General features: G+C 39.4%; 1 protein-coding gene across 8 annotated transcripts in view; it reads right to left on the bottom strand.

The window, feature by feature from the left end:
• KIF21A (kinesin family member 21A) overlaps window positions 1–21,374 on the bottom strand; it is a 186,443-nt gene that overhangs the window by 10,825 nt on the left and 154,244 nt on the right. For 5 of the 8 annotated variants that reach the window (XM_056573651.1, XM_056573645.1, XM_056573646.1 and 2 more), the window contains 4 exons: window positions 13,979–14,017; window positions 12,884–13,020; window positions 9,638–9,818; window positions 4,710–4,874 (listed from right to left, as the gene is read on the bottom strand). In XM_056573651.1, the coding sequence (XP_056429626.1) occupies window positions 4,710–4,874; window positions 9,638–9,818; window positions 12,884–13,020; window positions 13,979–14,017 (522 nt within the window). The remainder of the gene's footprint in view (window positions 1–4,709; window positions 4,875–9,637; window positions 9,819–12,883; window positions 13,021–13,978; window positions 14,018–21,374) is intronic. The other 3 variants (XM_056573652.1, XM_056573650.1, XM_056573648.1) reach the window with 1 other exon arrangement.

Genomic DNA, 21,374 nt, shown 5'->3' with positions numbered 1-21,374 from the left:
GTGTTGAGGTATTACATCCGTGAGAAAAGGGTCCATTAATAAAATCTTCCAGTGTTCTTGTAGGACTTTTTTGATGGATTTGTGGTCTGTGGAATAGGTTGTAAGAAAGTTATGTGTGCACTGTTGGTTTGCGGGTTCTGGTTCATCCGGTGCTTTTATTTTAGGCTGAAGGCATGTCTTTTGGTCCAATTTGCTGGCTTTTATTTTTCTGGTTTGATTACTGATTAAGGGTAACCTTTTGCTGTAAACCTTGAGTCCAATATCTGGCTTTGGAAATCTTTTGTGGATGTGCAGTTGAGGCGGATGCGCTTATATTGTCCGTATGGGACATTGTGGAACCATTTTTTAAAGTGGCAGCTTGAATAGTTTAGAAAACTTTTTCCATCTACTGTCTTGAAGAAGGTTTTGGTGTTGATTTTCATGTACTCGGCATGTGACATGACATCCAGGAATTCCGCATGATTGGTGTAACGATGGTGGGTGAAATGTACATTCCAGGTGTTATTATTATGGGATGTGATGAATTCTGTAGGATCAATGGTGTTGCTGTCCCAGATGATGAATAGATCATCAATGTACCTCTGGTATGAGAAGCAGTGGTGGAAAAAAATGGGTCTTGGTAGAGTATTTTTTCTTCAAAAGCACCCATGAAAAGATTTGCTAAGCTGGGTGCGAATTTCGTACCCATCGCGTCCCGCAGTGCTCTCTGTTGAGGTGCCCATTGAATTGAAAGTAATTGTGGCCCAGTATGAATTGGATGGCATTCAGAAGAAACTGTTGCTGGGGTTCAGGCATTTGTTCACCCTTTTTTAGGAAATGTGAAACGGCCGCAAGAGCCAGATTGTGTTGTATTATGGTATATAAAGATGTAATGTCCATGGTAAGAAAGGAGTACTGTTCTTTCCATTCTAGGTCCGATATGGATAGTATGAAATCGTGTCATGGGTGTATGATGGCAGGTTGTGTACGTATTTCTGTAGGTGGAGATCGATATACTGTGATAGGTTGGAGGTCAGTGAGTTGATGCCGGAGATAATAGGGAGGCCAAGAGGTTTGGTGAAATTTGTGTGGATCTTAGGCAGTAAAAATAGATTATATAAAGTACTGCAGTGACACAATGTAACAAACCTCCTCCTCGTGTAATCTCCTTATTACTACTGGAGTGACACACAGTAACAAACCCCCTCCTCTTGTAATCTCCTTATTACTGTGGTGACACAATGTAACAAACCTCCTCCCCATGTAATCTCCGTATTACTGTGGTGACACTGTAACAAACCTCCTCATGTAATCCTCTTACTACTGGGGTGACACACTAACAAAACTCCTCATGTAATTTTCATACTATTGGGGTGACACACTGTAACAAACCTCCTCCTCATGTAATCTCCCTACTACTGTGGTTACACACTGTAACAAACCCCCTCCTCATGTAATCTCCTTATTACTGGGGTGACACACTGTAACAAACCTCCTCATGTAATCTTCTTACTACTGTGGTGACACACTAACAAACCTCCTCCTCATCCTTACTACTGGGGTGACACACTGTAACAAGCCTCCTCCTCATGTAATCTCCCAATACTGTGGTTACACACTGTAACAAACCCCCTCCTCATGAAATCTCCTTACTACTGGGGTGACACACTGTAACAAACCTCCTGATGTAATTTTCATACTACTGGGGTGACACACTGTAACAGACCTCCTCCTCATGTAATCTCCTTACTACTGGGGTGACACACTGTAACAAACCTCCTCCTCATGTAATCTTCTTACTACTGGGGTGACACACTGTAACAAACCTCCTCCTCATGTAATCTCCTTACTACTGGGGTGACACACTGTAATAAACTCCTCCTCATGTAATCTCCTTACTACTGGGGTGACACACTGTAACAAACCTCCTCCTCATGTAATCTCCTTACTACTGGGATGACACACTGTAACAAACCTCCTCCTCATGTAATCTCCTTACTACTGGGCTGACACACTGTAACAAGCCTCCTCCTTATGTAATCTCCCTACTACTGTGGTTACACACTGTAACAAACCCCCTCCTCATGTAATCACCTTACTACTGGGGTGACACACTGTAACAAGCCTCCTCCTCATGTAATCTCACTAATACTGTGGTTACACACTGTAACAAACCCCCCTCCTCATGTAATCTCGTTACTACGGGGGTGACACACTGTAACAAACCCCCTCCTCATGTAATCTCGTTACTACGGGGGTGACACACTGTAACAAACCTCCTCCTCATGTAATATCATTAATACTGGAGTGACACACTAACAAACTGCCTCCTCATGTAATGTCCTTACTATTGGGGTGACACACTGTAACAAACCTCCTCCTCAAGTAATCTCCTTATTACTGTGGTGACACACTGTAACAAACCTCCTCATGTAATCATCTTACTACTGGTGTGACACACTAACAGACCTCCTCCTTATGTAATCTCCTTACTCCTGGGGAGGCACACTGTAACAAACCTTCTCATGTAATCTCCTTACTACTGGGGTTACACAATGTAACAAACCTCCTCCTCATGTAATCTCTTTGCTACTGGGGTGACACACTGTAACAAACCTCCTCCTTATGTAATCTCTTTACTACTGGGGTGACACACTGTAACAAACCTCCTCCAACCCTCAGCCCCACCTCCTCCACAGCATCACACAGGTCCTTCAGCCATGATCTCTCCTCTCCTCCACATCTAATCTCCACCCCCAACATGTGATTGTGACATCAACACAGGTCCTACATCTCCAGCATCTAGCAGTCCAGGCCAGGGGAGGAGATGGAGGTAAGAACAGAGGTCGGTCCTGCAGGACTAATGTAACAGGGTCGGCGTTCCTCCACTGAAAAAGCAAAGGAACGACATTCCTGTAGGAATCGAGCCCCGACTAAGCTTTGTTAAAAGGAAAACTTAAGCCAAAATTAAGTTCTTTTTTTATTTTTTATTTTAATTTTATTTTTTTTAAATCAACTGGTGCCAGAAAGTTACACAGATTTGTAAATCACTACTATTAAAAAATCTTAATCCTTCCAGTACTTTTTAGGGGCTGTATACTACAGAGAAATCCAAAAAAGGAATGCATTCCCTCTGATGTCATGACCACAGTGCTCTCTGCTGACCTCTGCTGTCCATTTTAGGAACTGTCCAGAGCAGGAGAAAATCCCCATAGCAAACATATGCTGCTCTGCACAGTTCCTAAAATGGACAGCAGATGGTCAGCAGAGAGCACTGTGGTCATGACATCAGAGGAAATCCATTTCTTTTTTGGATTTCTCTTTAGTATACAGCCCCTAAAAAGTACTGGAAGGATTAAGATTTTTAATAGAAGTGATTTACATATCGGTTTAACTTTCCGGCACCAGTTGATTTAAAAAAAAAAAAAAAAAAGTTTTCCATGGGAGTAACTTAAACTTTTTGTACAAAACCAGTAATATAAAAATCGTCCTATTTTGGCAACCTATAACTTTTTATATTTATGTACTTTTTATTGATACCACATTTGCATATATAAAACTTTTTGATCACTTTTTATAAAGCAGCATTTTTGGACTTACATTTATGTTGTTCACCATACGGGATCATTAACATTATAATTTGATAGTATGGACATTAACGCATGCAGCGATACCAAATATTTAGATTTTATTTATTTATTTTTCAAATTTTTTTTTTTATGTCCCCATAGGGGACTATTAATAGCAATCAATCAGCTGATTGCTAATACTGTTCAGTGCTATGCATAGGGCATAGCACTGATCAGTATTATTGGCTATCTTTTGCTCTGGTCTGCTCGATCTCAGACCAGAGCAGAAGACCTGAGAAGACGGCCACAGGCAGGTGAGGGGACCTCCAGCTACCATTACAGATGAGCGGATCCCTGTGGCAGCGTCTGCGGGCGATCCGATCATCTATTTTAACATGCGCATTGCCGCAGATGCCGTGATCTGTATTGATCAATGCATCTGAGGGGTTAATGGCGGACATCCGCGTGATCGCAGATGCTTGCGGTGTTAAGGGTTTAATGGTACTTCGTAGTTAATGATACTATGAACAGGTGTGTAAGAGAGGCAGGAATATGCACAAAAAGCCAAAACGATTTTAAATGCAGTAAAGAAGCTTTACATTATCTTTTAAATAGCTTTATTCAAATTCTCATATGTTACTATATCAAAATTAGCAGAATACCCAGTCAGTTTAAAGGAGATCTGCAGCGGTATATAACTTCTATATATTACTCGTGGGGGGGGGGGGGGGGTCCGCCTGCTGGGCCCCCAGCAATCTCCCATACCGGGAACCCGGCTCTGCCCGGCTAATGCTTGTGTCGTCGACCTCACTGAAGTCGACAGACACGACCACTCCATTCAGCTCTATGGGAGAGGCGGGGGAGGGGGTGCATGAACGTTGCATCTCCGCCTATCCCATATACACACATGGAGAGGGCATGTTGGCAGCAGCGTCATGCTGCAGGCAACACACCTGCCGCACAGGGAGAGCCACGGCCCTGTACAAGAGATTGTGTGGAGTCCCATTGGTCGAGCCCCCTGCGATCAAACACATCCACTATCCTGCGGATAAGTTATATATTGCTGTGGATCTTCTTTAATAGATTAGCCATTTTATCTCTTTGCCAGTTTATAATTATCAATGCCATAGGTAATGCTAATTTTAAGAACATAAAACATACCTTTTTAGATCCCACATTCTCACTGCATTTCCAGCAGCTGCATATAGGAATGTGCCTGTAGGGTTCAGTGCAATTTGATTGATTTGGTTTTCACCTGGAGGAATGGTCACTGTCCTATTCTGACTTCCGGCACAAGAATCCCAAGCCATGACCTGACCAGAAGACCTTAATGCAGAAAAATATTTGACATATTAGATAAGTGTCCGAGTACCATTTATGAATATGATAAGGGAAGACATGTGATAAAGGTGTACTCCAGCTGCATATGGCTGGGCTGCCGCAATAAAAAAATAAAAAATAAAACTGACTTATGTCTTGCCGCACCATTGGTGTTGCCGACATCACTCTCCCGTACTGCGCTGTGGTCTCCTTTCTGTTTTGGGGCCCAACATGTAACATTTTTTTACATCTAATATTTTTACAGCTAATCATCAGCCGCAGCAATGTCCAGCCTCAAGCAGTAAACGGCTGAGAAGCAGTGTTATGTATTAAGCCTCGGCCCTGGTATTACTGGTGCCTGGGTCCAATACATCTTAGTGCCACTCAGCCAATCACCGACTGTGGTGGGACACCGATGGCAATTAGCTGAGCTGCAGTGTTAAGTGTTTGGCCACAGAAGCAGGAAGAGGACCGCAGAGATCAGGACAGTGATCCCAACTGAAGCCAAGCCAAGGTTTTGTTTAGTTGTTTTTTATTTGTTTTTTTTTATTGCGGCAGCCTGGGCATATAGCACTTCAAAAATTTTTTTTGCTGGAGCACTCCTTTAACAACTTTATGTTCAATGGATTTTTCATATAAAAATATTAAGTCATTTTTTATTATGCTAATTAAAGGGAAAAAGGGAAAGAGGCAAAAATAGAGCGACAGATTAGAGTTGTGGCACACCAAAAACATTCCATGTCAAGTTCACAAAAAAACTACCAAATAGAAAACCGAACACCCATTTAAGGATTTAACTGTTAGACTGTATTCCCATGCCAGAAATTCTGCATGAATTTATAGCCAATACACTGAAATGGGACATAGATGTCCCATTCACACAGCAGAATTTTTACTGCAGAATTTATGCTGCAGGAATTCCAGTAAAGTGAATTGGCTATAAATGTATGCAGAATTCAGTGCAGAAATTCTGCCGTGTTACCATAGCCTTAGAATCCATTTTACTTTGTTTACGAAACAACAAAGGACAATGTACTTTTAGAACTACTCTACTAATTGCTGAATTCTCTGCTATAACATTCACGAGAAGGAAAGATTATAGGTAAATTAAACTTGGTTAACTATCCTCCAGCTGATTAAAACACTAAATGGTGCAAAATCTATGTAAACCAGTGAAGAATATTCATATCATTAAAAGCTAACATCTATTTGTGATATGAGAAACCCCTATCGTGCAGCAGCATGCACAAGTCAAAATTATCTTCATTTCAAATATTTTGCCCAAATTGCTCTATGAGGGGTCACGTTGAAGCATTTAGGTTCTGAATTTAAATAAAAGACAATTTAGAAAAATGCAAATAGAAACATAGAATGTGTTGGCAGACATGAACAATTTGGCCCATCTAGTCTGCCCAATAATCTGAATACTATGAATAGTCCCTGGCCCTATCTTATATGAAGGATAGCCTTATGCCTATCCCATGCATGTTTAAACTCCTTCACTGTATTTGCAGCGACCACTTCTGCAGGAAGGCTATCCCATGCATCCACTACTCTCTCAGTAAAGAAATAATTCCTCATGTTACTTGCGTTCTTTTGGGGTAGTTTTTAATCTTTTCAATACACTCTACTGCTTTACCGTGTTGATTCCCTTTATGTATCTAAAAGTCTCTATCATATCTTCTCTGTCTCTTCATTCTTCCAAGCTATACATGTTAAGGTCATTTACCAGGTTTTATCCTGCAATCCATGTACTAGTTTAGTAGCTCTGAACTCTCTTCAATGTATCTATATCCTGCTAGAGATACAGAGGGAAATTTATCAATTATGGTCTATTGTCGGTTCATTTTTAGAGCACAACTGTCACAGGGTATTTGACGGATGTGCAACAGATTTATCAAAATGATGCACAACACTTGCTAAATTTGTTTCAAGGCAAGATCACCTCAGATCAGGTCTACTTTAGAAAAAATCTAACGGGCGGCATATACGAGAATCCAGAATCCAGTTAAGCTTGTATGCCTTAATTTGGTGTTTTAATGGCAAAAAAAATTTGTTTTTTGACAAGTAACTTTGCCTGTATAACTTAATAATTAGTATAAGCATCAAACGTAAAAAACTTAAATGTGTCATCCAAAACAAAGATCAATGTTACTTCACATCACACACACTTAAGTTTGGCCCAATAGCCCTTGTTTTCAAATGAATTTTAAAGCCCCTCTGCAAAAATACATCTAAAGAAGACCTTAATGTGGTTGAGTTTGTAAACTAATCTACCACAAAAGTGGCACAAAAACTGACTGACATTTTTTGGGACAAATGTAGAAAGAAAAATTGGCAAATGGTATGATAAATCCCCTACACAGTCGTCAGTACTGCACACAATACTCTAAAGTAAGGTCATACTAGTGCTCTGTACAGCAACATGAGCACTTCCCTCTTTCTACTGCTAATACTTCTCCCTATACACCCAACCATTCTTCTAGCATTTCCTGCTGCTCTAGGATGTTGTCTGCCTACCTTTAAAGGGGTACTCCACTGCTAGATGATAGAGTTGTCTGATAGTGGGGTCCCCCCCCCGCGTTCTCCCGCAGCACCTGGCGTTCTAAACAAACGTGAATTGAGGGGGCGTGGCTGTGATGTCACGGCCCCCCCCGCTCAAAGTGTTCTGGACAAAATGTTAAGAAAGCTAGGGAATGGGGGTACCCCTTTAAGTCTCCTGAAATAATGATTCCTAAATCCCTTTCCTTAGATACGGAGGTTATGACTGTATCAAATATTTTATATTCTGCTCTTGGGTTTTTACGGACAAAGAGCATTATCTTTTTGCTATCCAAATTAAATGTCAGTTGCCAGAGTTTTGACCAACTTTCTAGTTTATCTTAACCACTTAGCATATCCCTCTAGAAAAATCACTAATAAATATATTAAACAGAATGGGTCCAAATACAGATTCCTAAGGTATCACACAGGTAACAAGGCCTTGCTATGAATATACTCTATTGACTACAATCCTCTGTTGCTATCACTCAGCCACTGCCTAATCCATTCAACAATATAGGAGGCCAAGCTCAATGACTGCTGTTTATTGAGGAGTCTTCTACAGTTGAACCATTTTAAAAGCCTTATCTAGATAAGCAATGTGTACTGCACATCCTTGATGTGTTATTTTAGTCACCCAATAAAAAAAATCTACAAGATTAGTTTTACATGATCTCCCTGAAGTAAACCTATTTTATTTTTAGATGTTTAACAATCGTATTTTTTTTGTATGGTTTCCATTCCTCCCTACTGATGTCAGGCTTACTGGTCTATAGTTGCCTGATTCCTCTTAACTACCTTTCATATGAATGGGCAAAACATTTGCTAATTTTCAGTGATTGGTTAAATAAATCTGTAGTTGTCCCAGTACATAGCTAAGCTCTTTAAATAACTTTGGGTGTATCCCATCAGGTGCCTATGACTTATTTGTCTTTATATTTTAGACAGCTGACAAAGAACCTCTTTCTCTGTAAACACACATGTAATGATTTACATCAGTTCTGGTTACATGATTACTCTTTAAAAAACAAACAGGAGAAAACTCTGGATAGGTTAAACTTGTGAAATATATTTTAGAATTTGTGAATTCTGTATTTTCTACCATGAAACAGCTTTGTTGTGTTGCTTTTCATGCATCTTATATTTGAAACAGAAATCTTTATTTTGCAGTTTTTGCATTAGACTTATGCTAAGAGTATGTGACCCTGTCAGTCATTTCTGCCTCTACCTTAAACATCTGAAAAAGTGTATAACCTGACCTCGGTACAAAGGTTTTAACTTAAGATTGTCTATCTAACCCCCTACATAACACACCTTGCGACTTGTTTACCTGAGGCATGTTTAACTTGTTTACGATTTATTTCTATTTACTGTTATAAAGAATAGACTGGGCATGTCTATTACTATTCTCAATAAAGATGATGTAAAGGACTGTATACAGTGTATGTGTTCAAGCACATTTATGTGCATCAAATTTATGATCAACTTCTTTAAGATTTTCTGTGACCTCTGTAGTGATTGCGTTAGATATGTCAGCACCTCTTTCTTCTTTTTTACGATTTCATTTCTTCAAAACTGAAGAACTCAAAAGGGTATTCTGGGCACAAATAAGTTGTGCCCAACTAAACTATCATTAAAAGTTATGTAAATTAACATTATACATTATTTCCGAACGTAAATGCTTTTACTGATTAAGTGAAACTAACCCATTCCATGTAGGAACCAAAAGAATGCGAGATAAGACAGAGTTCACTGCATTACAGAACATCACTAGATCAGTAAAAGCACTTATTTTCAGAAACATGTTAACGTATATAACATCTAATAGTTTAATTTGGCACCAACTATCTGTGCCCAGAATAGCCCTTTAAAAGCTGAATGTAAAAAAAAAACCACAAAAAAACACATTGTTAAATTTGTTTCCTTGACTACCGGTAGCTAGAAATTCAATTTTGGCAGACTCCTGAGACTATTGAGTTTCGAAATTTAAACAAGGTAATAATTTCTAAGACACTCAAACTACCAAGTTGGTTTTAATATTAAACAGACAAAATCCCTTTTCTCCATTTTTGGTGTGGTCTAAATGGCAAACTCTTGACCATGGCATTAAGTTTATGTCACAAGACTGGCTTGATGATTGCATTGAGCTAAAGTGACCACAATTTCTCTAGGAAGACTTAGGTACAAAAGAACATACCAGTATGGCATACAAAAAATAATTTACTTACGTAAGTGTGCGTATGCACTTTGCTGAATCTCTGATGTCCCACACCTTAATATAAGATGTTGAAACTGTAAATACTAGACTAGTGTAGTTACAATACTTCACAGACACCACATTATTTGGATGACCTCCAAGAGACATAATTTCCTGTCCAGTGACAAGATTCCATACTTTACAAGTGCGATCTGAAAGGGAAATAAAAATAAAGCAAACCTATGACATTATTTTGTGTTAAACAACAGCAACATAAAATATATTGATGTACATAACGTAAAAAGATTTTAAATCATGATAGTAGTAGCTATTTTGTGGAAACAGATCTTTTTAATTAAGACAATATATATATATTTTATTTTTTATGTATTACACACTAATAAAAGTGTAATGAAAAACAGAAAAAGTCCGATCTTCTGACTGGCTGGGGAAACAGAGCGGAATGCTGCCTACTTTCCCGGCCAATAACTCACGATTGCAGCTAGTCTCAGGAAAGAGACTTAATGGGAACCACAACTTTTGAAATGTCGCTCAGACAAAAAAAAAAATTTCATGACAGTAATGCTTTAAAGCATTTCGTCATTTTTATGAAGTTTTGCGATTTCACACAGACATGTTAAAGAATTTTGATTGGTTAGAGTCTTGGCGTTAAGACCCAACTGATCGTTCGATAAAGCAGGGAGAAGTGTGCGGCTGATGCTTCTCTCCCTAACTCATTTCATAAGGCAGTCTTTGGAGCCTAACTCCTACAACAAGACAAATATAGCAGGGAGCTGGGGAGTGAAGCACTCAGTTTTTTCCAGTTTGATCTAGTGATTGGTAATTGGTATTAACATTTTTTGACATGCCTGTGTGACATGTCAAAACATTTTTCAACTCACCTTCCTTTACTCCCTCGTAGCTCCGGTATCTGGGTGCCCTGTCCGCGGCCAGTAACTCAGCTTTCCCAGAGTTGTAGAGCGTAGCATCTACAGTCGGGGGAACTAACAGTGCCGCTTGCCAATCACTGGTCGAGGCAGGAAACAGTGGGGCCTGTGATTGGCCGAGCGATGCTGTGATGTCAAGTCTATAGCTCCAGATGGCTTCGGTGAAGCAGACTGTCAGCAGTGACAGGCCAGAGACAGGGCAGCCTGACCTCAGAGCTATGAGGAAGCAAGGAAGGTAAGTTAAAGTTGCTATTACTTTTTTATGCAGGCTTGGGACAATAGCAAAATAAGACATTCCAGGCTGTCAATCACACTGAGGTGGCATGATTACAGCTGGAGAAGACGAGACGCGGTGATTAAACCTCCCCACTTAGGGGACTAGTTACAGGGCCGGCAGGGAGACCTTTTTAACTTCATATCCTCACCATACCTGCAGACAGGAATGTCCCCCAGGGAAGGAGAGGAAGAAGATTTTGCCATATATAATGTTTTGCCTCACATTATTTATGATAAAATCTCATGACCGGTTCCCTTTAAGTTTGGGTAACCACTAACATGTAAAAACATGTTTTCCATGTCAAAGTTGGCCACATCCCTTAAGAGAATGCACACTGCATTCACATGGGTGAATACTTTGCAAGGAACGGTGCCATGAATATCCCAATAATTACTATGCAAAGTGAAATAGAGGTCAGGAAACTGTTAAAAAGTCTGTATCAATGACAGAACTATTAATCAACCTTTGACATTTACTTATTAAGGTTCTTAAACCCCCACTTTAAGATTCTGTCACTGTTAAGAATGTCAGTTAAAAGAGCATTAAAATTATTTAGGTAAACAAATACGATTTGAAATCTAGCCTTGTGGAACAAACGCACAGCATTTAAACATTTTAATCACTCAATATATTCTCAGCAGCAGCATTATCACCAGACTATGCTGCTTTGTTTAAGGGTAGTATGAGCATAGGTATGCTCTCCTAATAGCTGAATAACACAAAGAAGTATGTTGTGCTGCTTGGCTAATAGGAACTATTTGATCATACAACAGACCATGTTCTCTGTATTTATGAGAGGGGGCACTCGTTTTCCTTCCTTCTCAGGCTACATGTATACATCAATATAAACAGCAGCCCAATCACTACTAAAGGAAAGGCAATGGGAAAATTATATCTATGACTTATCTTTTATAGTATGTTAACAGATCTGTTTTAAGATGTATTTTATGTTCACAAATTCTGCATATGTTGTTGAATTTATGCTGTGTAAGTCTTAATAAATAATTGAACACAGCATAAAATCTGCAGTGCATACAGTACTTGTAAACACACCATAAATATGAACTTGCATGCCAGATATAAGTCTAGAAAATGTTTGCATACATAATCTAAGCTGATACCTTGTGCTTATTCTAAAAACAAATCAAAATATACAAGCTACCCAGGTAAAAAGAGAATGAGTACATTACTCCTAAAAAAAAAATTAAACCCCCTAGGTCAATAGTGTGGCAAGTATTGGTAACCTCCTAACCTAATTTATGCAACATAGAAAAAAAAGTGAGTCACTTATTAAATTACACATGCTTTATTAGACACACAATGAACAATAAAGATAAAAACACTATATATATATATATTATACATATATATGAGTGTGTGTGTGTGTGTGTGTGTGTGTGTGCGCGCGCGCATTTTACAAGAAAAGAATCAGACAAAGAAAACTGGTCATATCACCGGATCCACACAAAAGTAATAAAAAATGGTATACCACAATAATGGATCAGACTAGAGCAGCGTGTGTATATATTGCACATAAAAGTAATAGGATTGGCACAAAGGGATATATAGTATACACAAGTCCCCCGAAGGTTATTGCACAACCCAAACGGTAAAACCTTTCAACAAAGTGCTAAGTGCTAGATTACATAACTGTGCAAAAATACAAAAACGCAGACCATACAGTGAAAGCAAAGTATTAAGTGCAGAGACCGGGACTACACCACCCCAACAGGCGGTTTTGGCATGTCAAACCTTTATCTGGAAGAACTTTATTCTTAAAACATTGTCAACTGAGGTATTAAGAGTTGGATAATGAGATAAGCTTAGCTTTTCAAGTCTCCACTTTTTTTTTTTATATTACATAGAAAAACTGTGGTGGGATGTTAAGTTCTTCTGCTACTTCTCAGCCAAAATGGACATTATACCTATTAAAGTCTACATGACATAATTTTTATGTAAAAACTTAAGGCCAATGCCATCTAACATGGACTAGAAAGCCACTGAATATTAGCTGTCAGCATGTATTTTTACAAGAAGAAATAATATAGCTGACCTTTAGAGCCAGTGAACAGAAGATCATCAGTAGCATCTACACAAAGCACAGCTTTGTTATGACCTTCGGCTATACAGACACACTGTAGAAGAGATGATTTGTTGCCTCTGCAAGTTGGAAATGGGTTAATAACGCCCCTGCAGAAAAGAAGACAACATTTGTGTTAATGCTGCTTATTATAAGTAATCTCACTTCTGGTACTCAATATGCAAACATGATGTCAACACATGCAGTCATTACAATGGTTTCAGATCATGGGTTTGTGTGCATGCGTGCACAAAAGAAGCATTTTAGTCATAAATATTGCGCGTAATGGGAAGTCTTGATCATGCTGTCAGTTGTGGTTCATATTTGGTTTAAATAGAGCAAAGCAGCAAAAGCTAGAAGCGTTCTTGCATTTAAATACATTGGCATTCAGGATACATGCATATAAAAATTTACTTCAGTTCAATTAAAGTCCATCTTTAAACTGTGCTCATTCCACTGAGCACCATATTTCCACTAAGATGAAATGCCAAGTGGAATAAGAAACCCAAAAGGAATACTAGACCACAGCTGGCTATCAGGTGGATTCCTTTTCCAATAATGCCTTAGCCGCTGTTCACATTATAGTATCCATTTTTAACAGAACCCTGACATTCTGGTTGATCCATTTTGGAATAAATAGCTTCCAATACATCCTGACTGGACATGAAACCGAACACATGATTGGGAGTCACTTTTTTTTACTAGAAGAATAGTGCTGCATAATAGAAATCCATCAGAAGTTTCAACATTATGTAAATGTTGTGGTTTCTTTAATTCAGGTTAACATAACAGAGGTTTATTAGCTATTATACAAAAACAAAACAATACCCTATTTTGTTATCTATGCATTGCCGTTAAATAAATATACCTAAAATAAAATCAAAATAAGCAAGCAAAAATTATAACACAATCTGAGAAAAAAAAAAAAGAAGACATATCTAGAACAAAAAAAAACACATACTGGGAACAAGATACATTTGTAAGTGCTGAATAGGAGCAAAAAAGTCATGCAGAAAAAATAAAGTAGCGTTACTTGAAACAAGAAAAAAAGTACAAGGAAATTTGTACCTGTGTACCTCGGACAGAGAGGAATCACTTTCATCAGACCTACAAAGATCAGTAATAGAGAGTGCAAGGGGAAAGAATACAGATATCAGAAGGGTATAGTCTGCCACAACGTGGAGATACAGAAACAAGCTCCTGACCACATGAAATACAATGATGTATATCATTGCCAAATTACAGCTATAGTTCCTAATGTCCTTTGCTACACATATGCATCTTTTCTAAAAGGGTCATCAAAAAGAATGCAAAACTGTAAATATTACTGCTTTAAATGAATGTGTAATTAATGATAATTATAAAATCATGAGGTTCCCCCAAGAACTAATTCAATTATTTCACATCTATTAGTCACACAGTAATTTTGTATATGCCTCGAATAAAAAGGGGTAAAAAAATGGTCCAGGTGGGAATACCTCTAAGTTAAAATGCTAACAAGACACTAACCAGACATCATATATAAGAATATGTTAAGGGTAAAAATATAAAGGGCCCGGTTGTACAATAAAATTGAATAATGGGAAATTCTATGCAGATACAGTGGTGAGGAATTTATCATTGTGCCTTTTTGAAAAAAAAAGTTGCAAAAAAGTCACACCCCATACCTATTTGGCACAAGTCACTGCCAGGCAGGGATCATACTTAGAAAATGGACTAGGCACAGGCAAATAATTTAACCCAAGGAAAGTAAAATAATTTGTTGCCGCTCAAAACTCATATATATATGTAAATGTATATATATTTTAGCCACAAATAAAATCTAATATTGCACTGTGTTGGTATCAGATAAAAATATAGCCAATAGCTCAAATACTACCAAAATAACTGGTTTGTAGAAATACATTTATAGGTCTATAGTAACTGAGCTGGTGACATAAAGAAATAACTAGAGTAACTGCTATTGTGGTTCCTCATTAGAGTCCATAACTCCAGATAATTGTTATATATCAGGGTAAGTATCTGTAGCAGTTCCAGGCTTGGAAATATAGTGCAATGAGTGTCTATATAAGTCTCATCCTTTTACCACACATTCTGGCATAAATATATACCCAAACAGATAGAGTCCAGGGTGATAGCTGCCTGATATCTCTTAATGGTAATATTGACAGATAAAGCGATCTGTAGAATGTGTGCAACTCCCCCTCTGCAGGATCAATAGATCTGGTGCAGTGCACCTCACCTTCAGTTATCTGCTGAAGAAGAAACCTATGGCTAGTTCTGAAATGTGTCCAGTTTCAAGCACTGTATACTAAGCACAGCAAATGCCACCCATAGCTTGATATTTTCTCACTATTACGTTTATCTACCCTTACTGAGCTGCTGTCAATCACCCTGAACCACCCTGATCCACAAGGATGCTAAATAATTTAACCCCTAGAGGACACACAACTCCCAGCATGCTCTAACAGTGAGGACATGCTGGAAGTTATAGTTTTGCAACAGCTGAAGAGACAAAGGTTGGGGCTTGCATCCCTAACATGTGTCTTTCTATATGGTACACAACTACAACACCCAGCACGCCCTAAGTTTTAATAAATGTAAATAACCCCTCCCCCCAAAACAAAATAAAAGTTACCCTCTTTTCCCATTCATTTTACAAATGAAAATAAATAAAACAATTAAATATATAAGCATACTTTGTACTGCTTAATGTGGAAATGTCTGAACTACGTTAATGGTCCTGCATGGCGAGACGTAAAAAATATACAAAAGTAATAAAAAAAAATGTTTTGGTCACATCCCAAAAACACGAGAAAAAAAGTGAACAATAGGCATATAGGCGGAAGTATTACCGTCAAAAACTACAGATCATGGTGCAAACAATGACCCTCATACAGCCCTGTATATTTAAAAATAAGAAAGCTATAGGGAGTCAGCAGAGGGTCAGCAATGCAATACATTTGGGGAGATTTAAAGTTGATTTTCTCCATGTGAATATTGCTCATAGAAAACCAATCAAATTGCTTCTTTTATTTTTTAAAAGGCCTCTGAAAAATAAAAACCTGATAGGTTGCTATGGGCAGTTGTTCCACTTTTCCTCCCTCCGCACATGCATATACCTGGCGACATACTGTGTCTATGATAATACTGCAACTGAAAGAATTCAAGAGTAGTGCAGCTATATGATTCAGGCTTGGAACAACAAGAAATCTTATCTCACAGAAGGTATTAAGAAAGTGCTTTTCACATGTTTTAGTTTGAATGTCATTTATATACTTTCTTCTAGTATGTCTGCTGTAAGAAAAAATTGTCCGTTTGTTTGTGATACGTTGTTACGAAATGTAGTTCGTGTTTGTTTATTGAGAGCTTAGTAAGACAATGCAATGATTTACAGTAGCTATTTTCAACTTAAATTGCTACAATTCTGCTGCTATTTTTAGGGATAAAACTTGAGTTTTATGGGAGTTATAAAGTATTGGAAGGATAAGTAGACTGTCCAATGTGTGCAGCTGCTGATAAGCTGCTCAGTTAATGGAGTGGATTTAAGAAATGCCCACCCGAGCGTGATCTCCCAAATACATGGAGAAGTAAAAGGATAAACAGTAAAGCAGACTCCAGTGTATTACCAACACCAACCAATCTAGGGGCATCAGTATCCATGTTTAGAAGATTTAAAATATATGCATTGTATCAAACTATAAGACGGCCACATCATTTTGAGAAACTTACAGCTAAACACTGAAATCTAAATTGGGTGTAAAAGTTGCCCAATTGTTAAGTATTTGTTTTATATAGAAACTATAAAAACCATAATTATCCAAAATAGCTGAATTTACTGATTACAGTTTCTTTTAAGCAATGGGAAAAGACACCGAGTTAATATAACTCAGTGTGGGTTCCTACTAAAAACCAAAAACACATAACACTACAGAACATCATGCCAAAAATTAGCTCTGCTACATCTGAATGCATCCCACATCTAAACTTATAAGAAAATGATTAAAGTGTACCTGTCGTTAAAAAAAACTTTTAATATAATGTAGATAACACACACACAAACACACATACATATATATATTATATATATGTGTGTGTAATATACATTGGTTAAAAAATGTGTTTGTTTTTGTCCCTACAGGTATTGTCTATGTGTCTCTGTGAGGAGTCCAAATACAGGAACTACAGGTGGACAAACAGGACAAGCCAGGCTCTGTACACTGAGGCTCTATGACAGGCTCCCGCCTTACACAGCAGGATGATTGACAACTAAGGAGCCTGCACAGAGCCCTGCACTCACTTCCTGTATTTGGACTCCTCATAGACACACAAATATGTATAGATAATAAAGGATCCAACACTAACAATAGGTGATAGTCACATCTCAACTTCTCCTCCCTGCATGAGGACCTTTGCACAGGTTATAGAGATATCTTTCCCAACCGGGGTGACTCCAGCTGTTACAAACAACAACACTCAGCATGCCTAAAGTGCCTTTGGCTATCTGGGCATGCTGGGTGTTGTATTTTTGAACAGCTGGAGACAGACTGGTTGAGAAACAATGTAAAAGTTCATGCCTAGAATGCTCTCCTTTAAAAGTCAATTGAAGGAGTACTCTGAGATAAGAAAACTTATCTCCTATACTAAGGATAGGCGATAAGTTTCAGATCGTGCGGGGTCCGACCGTTGGGGTCCCCACGATCTAATCTCCCGTACAGGACCCTGGCAGTAGGGGGCGTGTCCAACCACGGCAGGATGCAGCAGCCGACACATCGGCTCTTTGCCGAAATAGCACGTTTCGACCATGATGCGGCGTCCCCTCAATACATCTCTATAGGAGAGTCGGAGAGCTGCATTTGGCAGCCATAAAAATGAATTGAGGGGACGCCGCATCGTTTAGTGGTCGAAACGTGCTATTTCAGCAAAGAGCCGAGGGCCCCACACGGGAGATCGCAGGGGGCCCCTAGTGGTCTGAAACTTATCCCCTATCCTAAGGATAAGTTTTCATATCCCGGAGTACTCCTTTAACTTCTCCAGTCTATTGTTTTCTATGGTTCATGTACCTAATGTAAAACAAATCTGCTGTTAACAGCAGCTCAGGCAGCATAATTATGGATGAAAGTTATCCTAAGTAAGTTATTCTATATATATATATATATATATATATATATATATATATATATAAAATAAAAACAAATTGAAAAAGGTTTCATTATCTGATTTCAATTAACAAGAAATGGACACGCAAAGTCCTTTAGAGTGACTCTCCATTCTGGCACACAGAAGAACCACTCTGACATCAATTTGTCCTGATAGAGTACATGTACAGAAGCCGTCCTCCAACTCCCACACACCATATTAAAACATAATCCAGTAAAACAAAGGATATGTGGCTTGATCATGTTAACTTTACATACAAAAAATGTTATAGATATTAAAAATACAAAAACAAGTCATGTCCCTAAACATTCAATAGCCAATAGTAATACACATAGCAACATTAAAGTATATTAGTACATCTAGTAGTGGCAGCTAAAGCTTATCCCCCTGAAATGGAGACAAACCTCCCCCTGACCATATCAGAATGGAAGAGTAAAGTCAATGACAACTGCAGGTTCGAGGAATTAATTAGCTGGTCCAAGTTTAGGACTCTCTGGTCATCATGGCAGACCATCGCTCACTCCACTCTCAACTTACCTTCACTACCTGCTTCCCAAACTGGAGACATGAGTCGAGCTACACTTGAATATACCCCCCATGCTGCAATTGCGACACCCTCACCTATATCCCCAATCCCCTCCCCACCAGTTTTAATTGTTGTCTTTTTATTTGATCTTAGAACACCAAGGCATAGACAGTCATTCCTGTATAGATCCATGTCTCCAGGGCCGGACTGGCCACCGGGCAGGCTGGGCCATCCGAGTACCCTGATGTGACTAAGAATCTGCACTAGAAGTAGCCGGCAGCAGAAGTAGCCGGCCGCTACTATGAGGCTGGCAGCCGGCAGACAATACTAACAGGGTGACAGACAGTGGGACCCTTTGTGTGCCGACGTGCCGTGCAGGCCGTCCGGCTACCAGCACAAAAGACTGCATCAAGCAGCCATGGCCTGCGGCCACTGCTTTAAGAGCAGTGGTTGGCAGTGCCGCTTTAAGAGCAGTGGAGTCTCTGCCTAAGAGGACTCATGCTTCTCTGATTGTGCTGGGCGGCTTCAGGTGCCGCGCAAGCACGTGTCTTTATCCCCTACCCCTCAAGTCGGCTGTGAGGACTGAGCAGAGGCTGAGCCACACGTTGGTGAGGTGACTAAGCAGAATAAAAGAATAAGAAGGCCACCACAGCAAGCCACAAGCCTCTTGTCTGAGGTGAAGTACTGTGACAATTCTACTTTAGGGTCTTTTTGGTCCCCTTGCCCAATATTAGGATCAGATAATTTGTAAGATCTTATCCATGTGCCACCTGGTGTGATAAAACTGTAAAGGCCACTGTAAAATTTTACATTAAGTGTTGGGTCACAAAGGGCGCATCTGCAGAGTATTTCACGCTGTGGATGCGCCTGCCGCTGACTGCAGAGCGAGCACCCAGCTGTGCCCGGGTAGCTCTGTGTCTCCTCTTCTAGCGGTGGATTTCTACAGCAGGAAATCCGACATTGAGCGGACACACAGAGGTACCCGTCCGCATCTGAGAGCTCTCTCTGCAATTACACAGTGATGCCTTCTGTTTGACCACGTGCTTAGAAAGCAAATTGAGCAATGTATGGATTTAGACCCTTATGAGGGCTTGTTTTTTGCGCCACCAAATGTACTTTGTAATAACAGCATCACTGATTTTACCATAAGATGTTCAGCGAATGAAGGAAAAATATTTGTGTGGCTAAATATAACCCCTTAAGGACCCAGCATATTTTCACCATTTTGCACATCTGACCACTGTAACTTTAAGCATTAATAACTCTGGGATGCTTTTACTTTTCATTCAGATTCAGAGACTGTTTTTTCGTGACATATTCTACTTTATGTTAGTGGTAAAATTTCGTCGATACTTGCATAATTTCTCTGTGAAAAATTCCAAAATTTGGTGAAAAATTTGAACATTTCTTCTGAGTATGGAAATACACCATGTGTGGACATCAAGTGCTCTACTGGTGCACTACAATGCTCAGAAGGGAATTAGCGCCATTGAGCTTTTGGAGAGAGAATTTGGTTGGAATAGAAGTCGGGGGCCTCGAGCGTTTACAAAGCCCTCCGTGGTGCCAAAACAGTGGACCCCCCCACATGTGACCCCATTTTGGAAACTAAACCCCTCACAGAATTTAATAAGGGGTGCAGTGAGCATTTACACCCCACTGGCTTTTACAGATCTTTGGAACAGTGGGCTGTGCAAGTGAAAAATAAAATTTTTCATTTTCACGGACCAATGTTCCCAAAATCTGTCAGACACCTGTGTGGCGTAAATGCTCACTGTACCCCTTATAACATTCCGTGAGGGATGTAGTTTCCAAAATGGGGTCACATGTGGGGGGAGGTCCATTGTTCTGGCACTATGGGGGCTTTGTAAACACACGTGGCCTTCGATTCCGGACAAATTTTCTCGACAAAAGCCCAATGGCGCTCCCTCTCTTCTGAGCATTGTAGTGCATCCGCATAGCACTTTACATGCACATATGGGGTATGCTCTTACTCAGAAGAAATGGGGTTACAAATTTTGAGAGGCTTTTTTTTCCTATTTTCCCTTGTGAAAATGAAAAGTTTAGGGCAACATCAGCATTTTAGCTAATTATTTTTTTTTCCCCGTTTTTCCATCCAACTTTAAAGAAAATTCGTCAAACACCTGTGGGGTGTTAAGGCTTACGGTACCCCTTGTTACATTCCGTGAGGGGTGTACTTTTCAAAATGGGGTCACATGTGGGTATTTGCATTTATGTCAGAACCGCTGTAAAATCAGCTACCCCTGTGCAAACCACCAATTTAGGCCTCAAATGTACAGTGTGCTCTCACTCCTGAGCCTTGTTGTGCGTCTGCAGATCATTTTATGCCCACATATGGGGTATTTCCGTACTCAGGAGAAATTGCGTTACAAATTTTGGGGGTGTTTTTTTTTCCTTTTACCTCTCGTGAAAAAAAAAAGTATGGGCCAACAACAGCATGTTAGTACAAATTTGTTTTACACTAACAGGCTGGTGTAGACCCCAACTTTTCCTTTTCATAAGGGGTAAAAGGAGAAAAAGCCCCCCCAAAATTTGTAACGCAATTTCTCCCGAGTATGAAAATACTCCATATGTGGCCCTAAACTGTTTCCTTGAAATAGGAGCACCATGCGCACTTGAGGGATTGCATAGGGGTGGACATAGGGGTAATCTATGCCAGTGATTCCCAAACAGGGTGCCCCCAGCTGTTGCTAAACTCCCAGCATGCCTGAACAGTGTGTGGCTGCCCGGAAATGCTGGGAATTGTTGTTTTGCAAAAGC

The sequence above is a fragment of the Hyla sarda genome, chromosome 4 (assembly GCF_029499605.1).
Source record: "Hyla sarda isolate aHylSar1 chromosome 4, aHylSar1.hap1, whole genome shotgun sequence".
NCBI lineage: Eukaryota > Metazoa > Chordata > Amphibia > Anura > Hylidae > Hyla > Hyla sarda.
The sequence above is the reverse complement of the archived record's forward strand: the minus strand, read 5'-3'. Positions and strand labels throughout refer to the sequence as shown.